Source organism: Sinocyclocheilus grahami, unplaced genomic scaffold (assembly GCF_001515645.1).
Source record: "Sinocyclocheilus grahami isolate Dianchi unplaced genomic scaffold, SAMN03320097.WGS_v1.1 scaffold1610.1, whole genome shotgun sequence".
NCBI classification, from domain to species: Eukaryota; Metazoa; Chordata; class Actinopteri; order Cypriniformes; family Cyprinidae; genus Sinocyclocheilus; species Sinocyclocheilus grahami.
Window position 1 is genome coordinate 73,725 of NW_015506789.1, and position 11,502 is coordinate 85,226.

Genomic DNA, 11,502 nt, shown 5'->3' on the forward strand with positions numbered 1-11,502 from the left:
CTCCTTTTTTCTTCCCTTTCTGCATTTCCTTTGCTCTCTCCTCTTCATCTGCTCTCTTCCTTCTCTTATCTGCTCCTTTTCTGTAGTCTACTTATATTCTCTCCTCTTCTTTCCTCTCCTCTCTCAAATCATCGCATGTGTTCATCTCTTTCTTTTTCTCCTCTTGTTTTGCCTTTTCACCTCCTCTCCTCTTCTGGAATAGGATCTAATCTATTTAACTCCTCTTCGTTCTTCTGATATGCTTCCTCTCCTTTCACTGTTCATCTTCTATTTCTCCTCTCATCTACTCCTTGTGTCTCAAATATTCATTTATTTTCCTCTTCTTTTATTTAACTCCTCTCATCACTCTCCTTTCACCTGCTCCTCTTCTCCCCTCTCTCATATCCTCCCATCTGTTCATTGCCTCTCCTCTCCCCTCCTCTCCTCTCCTCTAATCATCTGTGTTCATCCCCTGCTTTCCCTCCTTTCTTTCCATCTTTTCACCTCCTCTCCTCTTTTGGAGATGAACAGGATCTCATTTATTCATCTTCTCTCCTCTGTTCTTCTCTCTCCTCTCACCATTCATCTCCTCTTTTCTCCTGTTCATCTGCTCTTCTCCTCCTCTCATCTTCTGTAATCTTATTATCTTCCCTTCTTTCCTCTCTCAAATCACCATCTCATGTGTTTATCTCCCCCTTTCTCTGTTCTCTTTCACCTCCTCTCCTCTTTTGGAGATAAACAGGATCTCATCTATTCATCTCCTCTCCTCTGTTTTTCTTTTACTCCTCTTCTTTCCCCTCTCTCATCTGCATGTTAAGCATGTTTTTTCCTTTCTTCTTATCTAACTTGTTTGACTCCTTTCTTCTCTCCCCTTTGAATCTTCATCTTCTCTATCTGATCTCATGTTCATCTTATTCACCCATCTGTTCATCACTTCTCCTTTCCTTTCTCCTCTCTGCTCATCTGTTCCTCACCTCTTTTCTGTCCTTCTGTCATTTTTATCTCCACTCTCTTCTTTTATCTTCTCCTCATCCTCGCATCTGTTCTTTTCCTCCTCCCCTACTCATTCCTTCTTATTTCATCTGCTCTTGCTCCTTGCATTTGCCCCTTTTCTGTCTTATTCTTATCTCCTCTCCCTTCCATGAACACATGCATTCATCTCCTTCCTCTCCTCTCCTTTCATTGATTCACCTCTTCTCCTCTCTTCTATTTATCCTCTCTCCTCTCATTGCTCATCTAATCTTCTCTCTCTTCTTCTTCTTTCTTATATTCTCTCTCTGGGTTTTTCTGTTCATCCCCTCTCCTTTCACCTCCTCTCCTCTCACCTCTCCTCCTCATCCTCCAGTTTGTTCTTATTCTCTTCTTCCCCCAACTCATTTGCTCCTCTTATTCTGTCTTCTGTTCAACTCCTCTCTTTTCTTTTCTACTCTCCACTCATCTGTTCATCTCCTTGCCTCATTCTCTCGAGTGTTATTATTCTCTTCTCTTCTTTCCCCCATCTGCTCCCCTTTTTCTCCCATCTCCTCTCTGCGTATCTGCTAAATTTCTCTCCTCGTCTTTTCTTCTCCTCTCCTCTTTCCTTTCATCTGTTTCTCGTACTCTCTCATCTGTTCGTCTCCTCTTTCATATCTTCCCATCTGTTAATTTCCTCTCCTCTTTTCTCTCCTCCTCTCACTTCATCATCTCCTGTCCTTCCTCCTCTTTCATCGCATCTGCTCTTCTCCTCTCCTCTGTTCATCTCTTCTACTTCTCACCTCACTCCTCTGATCTCAGATCATGAGTTCATCTCATTCTTCCTCTCCTCTTCTGAACAGGAACAGAATCTCATCTTTTCATCTTCTCCTGTCACCTCTCCTCCTTTCTTCTTCCTATGATTTCATCTGTTATTTTTCTTATCTCTCCTCTTTCCTCTGATCTCGTATTCTCCCATCTGTTCAACTTCTATCCTTTCACCTCCTCTTCTCTGTTCATCTTCATCTCCTCTCATCTGTTCTTCTACTCATCCTCCTCTTCCCCCTCTTATTCTTCCATTTGTGCATCTCATCTCTTCTCTTTCCTCCTCTCCTCTCCTCTCTATTATGTAAGCTGGACTTAATGAGCGAGCAGCACACAGCACAAATCATTCTCAGGATAAATGAATGGGCCTGAACCAGCACTCTGTGTGTGTCCATGTGTGTGAGTGTGTGTGTGTGTGTGTGTACATCTGTGTGATTATGTAAGCAGACTTAATTAACAATAGCATGAGGTGATGGCAATACAGCTGGGTGAAGGTAGTGACAAATGGCAGCAGATATGTCTTTGTTTGCCATTATGTTGCATCACAAAAGAAGCGGATCTACTGACAATGATGGGTCCTTGTGTACACTGTGCCTCCTGCAAATTTCATACCCCTTTGATATTAATAATAGACGATCGGCAGGCATAAACTTCACTTGCCCTAATTTTGGCTGATCTGGGCAAATATTCTGAGCACAGGGACAGACATCACACACACACACACACACACACACACACATAGTAAACTCTAAATGGTGATAATTGTAAGTATCACTCTTTATGTGTGGCAGTGACTGTGCAGTGCTGAGTGTGGAGGGGGAGATGCTTATTCTCACATCACCCACTGCAGGCACACAGGGTGCAAGCAGAACTGGATGATGGGAAGAGATTTAGAGAGAGGGAGAGAGAGAATATTGAGCTGTTAGATGCAGATGACTCAGAGGTGTAGGTGTGTTCTGCAGCAGAGAACCGCTCTCTCGCTCTCTCTCTATCTCTCTCTCGCTCTGTAGGTCGCTCTGATCAACTGATGGATTTTAACAGCTGCACTGTACCAGACAAATCTAAGTGCATGGTGGAATTGAACTCTTCCTGTGAGACTGTGACTGAACTGGCGTGAACTCAAATGCTTTGTGTCTTAAAACACAGCGGAGAGCAACTCCTGATGCACTGAAGCTTGTGACCATGTGACTTTCTCGGCTGCCAAAAACGGCCTTTGGTGCAGTGATTTTAACATAAGTTGTCTCAGTTTTACAGCCCGCCCATACTGCAAAACGTCTCGGTTACGTATGTAACCCTCGTTCCCTGAAGGAGGGAACGGAGACGTCACGTCGGAGGACCGACGAAATTGGGATCTCGCTTAGAGGGACCAATCTACTTCGAGTGTAAACTAAACGAGCCAATGCACATTGGCATGCGATTATTGCATCCAGCTGCTGCTGATCACAGCGTGAGTATAAGTAGGCAGCAGGTGCAGCGCATATTCAGGTTTTCGCTGAGGAGCCGAGCCAAAAAAAAAATCCTATATATATGTAACACACATACAACAATAATTATTGCTGTTTTTATTATTATTTTGTTTTTTTTACCCTATTTGCAAACAATACGAATAAATAAAATGTGAGTTTTATGCTTAAAACAAGAGAAAATATTTGCCAATAGAGTAGGAAAACTAACAAACAAAACTCAACATATATTTTCTTTGAAACTGAACATTAATATCTTCACAATTTTGCTTCTCAGGTAATTTTATCTTGTTTTAAGTATTTTTTTATCCTTTCACTTAAAAACAAGACAAAATGCTAATTAAGAAAATGACTTTTGAAGTATATAGCAACTTCACTTCTATAGCACACATTCAAATTAAATAAACAAAACTCAAGGCACTAAAACAGAATTAAAAATACTGCAATTTCACCAGTGTGAAGGAGATGTACCATTTGGGCGAGCAGAATCACATTACAAAGAAAAATTAATCATAATAATGTCCATTATCTCTGCGTATTTTTATTTTTTGGTGCGGTTACACAAGGGCCTGCTTCTTTCAGGAGTAAGCGGCTCATACGTGAATGAAACAGCGGAAATCACGGCCAGCTGGTGTGCTGACACACTCCTGCAGATGGACGCGGGTATCAAGTACTCAACTCCATTGATTATCCACAGACACTGATAAAAGCGAAAAAACACTCAGAGCTCAGAGATGCACGATCCATCGAATAGAAAAAGACATGCCTTATGTGGTACGTACATTACCCTAGTTTTAATTTAAAACAATTTTTCCTCAATTTTCACCTCATAGTAATGTGATGACAGGTAAGGAGGGAATTAACACACACACACATACACGTTTACGCGCATACAAGGGATCGAACTTCAAAGTGACAGCTACCTTCACAGGTAAACTTCATACGGAAACACCTCAAGCGCTTGCTCGCGTTGCCACCTTTTGTTTTCGTCGGCCTTGTTCATTCTTTGAACTTCCAGTTGGGTGTTTTGGAGTTTATTTTTGTATTTGAGGTCAGGATTGTGCATTCTCTCTCAAGCTCTCACTGTCTTGCTGCTCTTTAGTCCTGTTTGCTAACGGTATCAAAGCAGGTTGTCACAGATATACAGTTAACACGTGCAGACAGCGTCAGATAACAAACTGCATTATGTAGGCTACACACACAGATGCTAATGCACAGACGCTCTTTATCGACTAATGCCTGAAAATACATCCGACCCTGCTGCAAGACATGGCACAGATAGTTATGGAAGCCAGTTTCAGCCACTGAATAAAAATAAAACAATTGTGACTTTTTATCTCCCAATTCTGAAATTTTTTCTCAGAATTGCATGATATAAACTTGCAATTGACAAAAACCTTTTTTGCAAGTTTATATCTCACAATTCTGACTTTATAACTCACAATTGCAAGTTTATATCTCAAAAAAAATTTCTCGCAATTCTGACATCTTTTCTCAGAATTATGACATATTACGGAGCCACGCATTTGACATGCAAGAAAAAATAAGTAAATCGTGCACACGACTTACTAATTCATTCCCTCGATGTACTAAAACGTGCACACGATTACTATTTCATTCCCTCGATTTGCTAATTCGTTCCCTCGATTTGCTAAATCATGCCCACAATTTACTAATTCGTTCTCTCGATTTATAAATCGTGTGCACGATTTAGCAAATCGAGGGAACAAAATAGTAAATCGTGCACACAATTCAGCCTACTATTTTTTCCTGCATGCCATGTGCGGGGCTCCGTAACATAAAGTCCAATTCTGAGAAAAAAAAAGAGAGACTTTTTTTTTTACAGTAGCGAGTTTATAACTCACAACTGACTTTAGTTTTACGAATTGCATTTATATCTTGCAATTCTGACTTTATAACGCAATTGTGAGAAAAAAATGTCGGAACTGTGAGATAAAAAGTCGCAATTACCTTGTGTTAATTTTTATTCAGTGGCAGAAACAGGCTTCTATACATAGTCACTTAAAAAAACATCCTTTTAGTACTTTGTATATTTATTTTCATATTGTATGTGAGGAAAGGAGGAAAGAATAGGGAAGTACCTGTGACAGGTGCCTCTATGTCCAGCATGGTCTTCTCCTGGCGTAAGATAGAGGCCCCTTCATTTATGATTCGAAGGGCCACGGTCTCCTCCACTCGGCCCTCTTTAGTGAGGTGGGCTTTCAGTAGATCCACCCTTGGTTTCCCCTCACAATCAAACACCTCCTTCATGGTGAGGCGGTGACTCAGAGGGAAGGGAACGGCTGAGGGAAACACAAAACAGAAAGTATACATTAGAACTTGATTGTTATAGTCACTTTTGATAAATCAGTTATGTTGTATTAGCGTAACTCGGTGGTCAGTTGCAACTATTCTCTGGGGATATTGTAACTACATCATTTGATGATTCAGATTCTGAAACCCCACTATATATGTTTATCAACAGTAGTACTGTGTGTTGGAAAAATACAGATTGAAGTACTTGTTTGTTAAATCCAAATGGCTGCCCGAACATAGAAAGATTTTTTAAATGTTTCTAAAAGAAGTCTTTTATGCTTACCAGGGCTGCAGTTATTTGATCAAAAATCCAGTTAAATTACATTTCAGTTAAATTAAATTCAGTTATTACTCTTTAAAATAAAATTCATTCATTCAGTTACAATAGAAAACAGTTGAAATGCAATTTATTACAAAGCTGAATTTTGAGCAGCCATTACTAGTATTATACATACTACATATTAGTAGTATTTTTTTTAATAATGTGTAGTTTTTAATTAATATTTTGAATTAGTTTTTATATTATCACTTTTTGTTTTAATTTCAGATAAAGATAAAGCAATTTTGCTGTGTTTTTGACATTTTTATTGGTTTAATATTTAAATATGTCTATATACTGTAGTTGTTTTTATAGTACATCAAGTTAAACTAAATGAAAATGAGAAACGTTGCCTTGGAAACTATTTGAAATGCAATAAAATATAAAAAAAACTTAAACTTAACATCTGCTTAACCATTAACATCTATGTTATTTCAAGTAACAAAAAAATGTCACATGATCTTTCAGAAATCATTATAATACAGTATGCTGATTTAGTACTTAAGCAATTATCTTATAACCATCAATGTTAAAAACAGTTGTGCAGCTTAATATGTTTATGGCAGCCATGAAAATTGTTTTCGATGTATAGAAAGTTCAAAACAACAGCATATTTTGAAATAGAAATCTTATTTCCTGTCACTGTTAATCAACTGAATGCATTCTTGATTAAAAAAGTATGCATTTCTTTAAAATAATATGAAAACATAAATAAATAAAATGGATGGAGCTAGCATGATAACAGTTAACATGCTAAATAAAGCACCACCACTAAAAAAAAAAAAGAGATAACTGACCTCAATTAGATGATGGTTAGAGTCAATTAACCTAGTTGACCCATTCTTAAAACATAAATGACTCTCTGTTAACTTAACTCCACAAAAAAACTGTTTTTCTTTAATCATGTCTGCCTAACATCATCGTTTGCTCGTTAAGCTCACTTACAGCAATGCAAAATTGGCCTTTTATCACAAAAACAAAGCCAGAGCTGCTATGAGTTAGTTGACTGACAAGTCATAATAACAGCTGCTTATTAAGCTTCCAAAGAGCTGGATGTGAATAATTGATAATGGTGCCGATTCTCAGCTGCGTGAAAATTCAATTTAGAAATTAGACGGAGAAAACAATATCTGCACCAAAAATTGGGGCAAAGGCAGTTTCTTTCCGTTATGACTCACAAATGTGTACACTGATAATGTGGGACTTGTCTTCAACAAAACATTGGCATGGTGAATTATTTACGCATGTGTGCTTGCGAAGATTCGCCCCACACTGTACAGAAATAATTACTGAGTGCAGTTACAGTGCCATTGAGAAGAAATGCTACACATTGTTCATTGTCCATGATGACAGTCACTCAGAGCAGGATTTCAGAATAAGACTTCAGATATATGGGCAATTCAGTGAGAAAAACATGCATTTTGGATTGCTGAGTAGAGGCTAGCAGCAACATACACAGCTCAGAGAGAGAGAGAGAGAGTTACAGTAGGGGAACTGGGGAGGGAAGCTCAGGGCAGAGACTCAACGTGATCAACACAAAGCTAAATAATTCATGTTTGACTTGAGGGGGAAAAAAGAGAAATCTCATGTTCCTGCTGCTGGGATAATGAGACTAGGCCTAGCATAGGATTTTAACAGCAGTAAAAATACATCCCATTCAAGTGTGTGTGTTCTTGCGTTGCTTCTGTATATGTTTGGTCTCCTTGGTCATGTGAATTTTAATAAATCGAAACATGTGGTCACATTAGTGAAATTTTAGCGAATTTTCACTGGAAAAAGGGTCCATTGTTTATTGTCTATAGTGTAGAAATGCCACTTTCAAACCAAGCAGCTTTCTGTTAGTCAGAACCAATTTGAACCTGTTGCGAAATTTATAAGGAAACCTTTTCCCCTAATGCTTGCGCTTCCAACCTATTGAAATGGCTGGATAAAAAGTTGGCAGAACAATGCTAAATATGGTCGCTTATTAATGTTTCATATGTTGACTATAATCCAAGATATACTGTATGTACAAGACATTCCGGAAGCCTATTAATATATGCCGTTTGTCCTCTAGCCACTAGCATGTAAAGCTTAAACACATTTTGTTGTAGTTATCACTTATGGAAAGCACCAACGGCAATGTTCACACAGCCTTTCTGCAGCTTGCTATCCATTCCAGTGAAATGTGTCAATATTTATTTTATATGCATTGATGTACAATGTTTTCATTTTATTAAAATAGAAGTCTGATTAGGGGGAACTAGAACCCAGATGCCCCATTTGCAATAAGGTAACATCATTAAAAAAATCTAATTAAATTGCACTAAAATTATTTATTTATAACTTTGGTAATAGCAACATTCCCTGTTGTGACATGGAAATAAATAAATACTTGATCTCCAAGATCAATATCTCATGTAGACATTGTTTATCAAAACAGTGAAAGATTATGCTAAATAATTTCTGCATAAGGTAATTAATATTGTCACCATTTTGTGAAATCAGAAACAGCACAAATCTCTGTATTCTCCAACTGTCCAGGCAACTTTTTTCTTTTGATTGCAGACTTTGCTATTTTGGGAAAACCGAGGACAATGTAAAACACTGCTGAGATCTCTTCTGAAACATCTGAGGAGACACATGTGAGATTACTAAGGCCTTTTTCTCTAGAGAAAAGCAGAAAAAAATTCCTGTAGCTTTGCCATACCTATAAAACAGATCTTAAAAATAAAACATATTAGTGCCATCAATAGATTAAAATAATTCATCATGACTATTCTAATTACTTTTTTTTTTAGTTAACACTTTTAGGTCATTTAAGACAAGAAAATATCTTTGTAATTATGACAAATCCACTTTATTTCAAACTTTTTTATCATCGGAAACTGGATAAATTAATTATCCACAATTTATTTTGTGATTCCAGAAATTTAAAAAACTGTTTGTTCTTCAATTATTGGAATAGATATTGAGGGAAAATAAAAATAAATATGTTTTAAAGGGGTCATAGGATGCTACATGCACTTTTACAAGTTGTTTGAACTCAAATGTGTGTTGGCAGTGTGTGTATACACAACCACCCTATAATGATAAAACTCCACCCAGTATTTTTTATAATCTACTAAAATTTTTACCCCTTTCTCAAATTGAGTCAATCTCAGATGCCTGTCTGTGTGACGTCACACAGACAGGCTTATTGACATGCAATCGCTCTCTCAATAATGCATTCAAACAAATGTAATCTTACAGTGCTACTTCATCTGTATCCAATTTCGAATGAGCAGTAATCTGTAAGAAATGCATCGATCCGTAGGTAAAATAACTGACGAAAACGTACTGTTATTTTCATCACAAACAACATTTGCACTGCAAAAAGCAGCAATTATACCTTTTAACACTGACACTGTAACAGTCTGTCACAGGCAATTCAAGTTGCATTTTTCATCAATTAATTTCTTTAATTAATCAGTTGATACAATGCACTTATTGTGTACATGATTTTACATTGTACTTATATTTAAACAAATACCTGCATGTACTTACACCTGCAATTCATTTCTGTAATTACATTTATAATTACACTGTTGACCAATCCCTTACACCTTAAACCACCCTTATACCTACCCATACCACCAAACCTGTCCCTAACCTTACCCGTATGCCACCTTAATAGCAGCAAAATTGTTTTGCAATACAATATGAACACAATAAGTACATTGTACGTACATAGTACTGACGTAAGTGTTAAGGCAACCTAATATAAGGTGGGATCCAGTAATTAAATTTACATACTTTAAAGTAAATTTGCTGAGGGTCTCTAGTGGGCCCCTGCCCCCTGATTGAGAAACACTATTGTAGAGGAATAAATATGCACATACAAAATAACATACAGATGCTTATTTCTGAAACTGTTTACTTCACTAATGCTAATGCTATCCAGTTTATCATGAGCTAAAATAAACCAATTTCTAGTTTGGTATTGATTTGGGGGCCCTTGGCTATTTGATGGCTCTGGAGGAGAGTAAATAAAACAAAAAATGAGAAAGCACTCAGATTTATGGTTTTTGCTTCTCAATGTGAAGAAGCAAATGTGTGTGAACAGTGACAGCATTTCAACAAGTTTTTGGCACTTTTCTGACTCAGTGCGAGAGTCCACCAAAAGACGTCACGGCACAGTCAGACGAAGAGAGCGAGCGAGAGAGAGAAAGACAGACAGACAACGCAGAACATAATGCCTCTTCCACAAGAACATAATGTCCCTATTTGTCCCCATCTTCGCCTTCTCCCAATACTCTAGAGGGCTGAGATGCACTCGCACAGCATCCTGAAAGACAGAAAGATGACGAGATAGACAAGCACTTTGTGTAAATATGAACAATAATGAGATGCTCCAGAGCACAACATGTGGCCTATCGGAGTGAGAAGAAACTTAATAGGAAGAATAGACCAGAGAGAAACAGGAGAACGTGTGAAATGCCTGATGAACAACAGTCTCAGTAGGGAGGAATGGAGAGCAAATGAATAGAGAGAGAGAGAACGGTTCAAGGGTGAGATGGAAAACAGCAGCTTGGCTCTTCACAAGATGTTGGACTGTGGTGCATGTTGCTGAGCAACAGCCGGTGACTACTGAAGTGTGGCCAGTTCAGACACAGTATACACTGTGATTTGGGATTAAATCTCCAATGTGCAGGTCTGCAGCAGCTCTGTCTTTATCTATACACACCACAAACACTCTGAAATATTCTATTCTGCAGCTAATAAGCAGTAAACTATACTGTATGCTTCAGCTAAAGAAAAAAAAGGCAAGGCAAGCAGAAAGGAGAACTGCTCTTAATGGATGTACCCCAGGGGTGTATAATTTACACATATTTACATATAAATAAAACAAGGTACACCTAGCATACTCATATAGAAGAGCATGTACAAAAATGAATCAAGAAGGAGCTGCAAACAGCAAAATTAGATATAGCTTGAACTAATTATGATAAAATGCACACTGCATTTTAGTATCACTGAGATACTATTATAATTTTTGAATGTTTGTCTTTATATATGTCTATATAGTTTTTATTCATTTTGATTTCAGCTTTAGTTTTTAGTTGAACTAAATGAAAACGAGAAATGGTGCCATGGCAACTAGCAGAAATTATTTATTTTATTTCAGCTAACATTTATGTCATGTAACACATATACGTTTCTTTATGGTTTAAGTTAAGTGTAGTAACCCTGGCACAATGCAAATTCAGATTATGCAGACATACACAATTCCTTGATCACTGATTCTAAAATAAGCACCTGTCATTTTTTTATTCTCTGTTTGCTTAATACATGTAAGATATAAGCTCTGTTCCAAAACCTAGCGAAGGGCTTTGTTGTCTACGGGGCATCCTAATTGCATAAGTGCTCTACATAGTCAGCAACTCAGTGTGTCAAACACTGAAACACTAAAACACTGGCATATGAAGTCACAATGGATGTTAATAGAGTGTGATGTTAGCATGTTGGTAATAATATGATTCTTTAAAAAAAATGAAATACATAGAGGACAATTCAGCATACACAGACAATTTTTAATTAGAAACACACACACACACACACACACACACACACACACACATATATATATATATATATATATATATATATATATATATATATATATATATA

At 37.4% G+C, this 11,502-nt stretch overlaps 1 protein-coding gene across 2 annotated transcripts in view; it reads right to left on the minus strand.

Moving 5' to 3' along the window:
• ppp3ca (protein phosphatase 3, catalytic subunit, alpha isozyme) overlaps positions 1–11,502 on the minus strand; it is a 64,014-nt gene that overhangs the window by 34,773 nt on the left and 17,739 nt on the right. For both annotated transcript variants that reach the window (XM_016257865.1, XM_016257864.1), the window contains exon 2: positions 5,321–5,521. In XM_016257865.1, the coding sequence (XP_016113351.1) occupies positions 5,321–5,521 (201 nt within the window). The remainder of the gene's footprint in view (positions 1–5,320; positions 5,522–11,502) is intronic.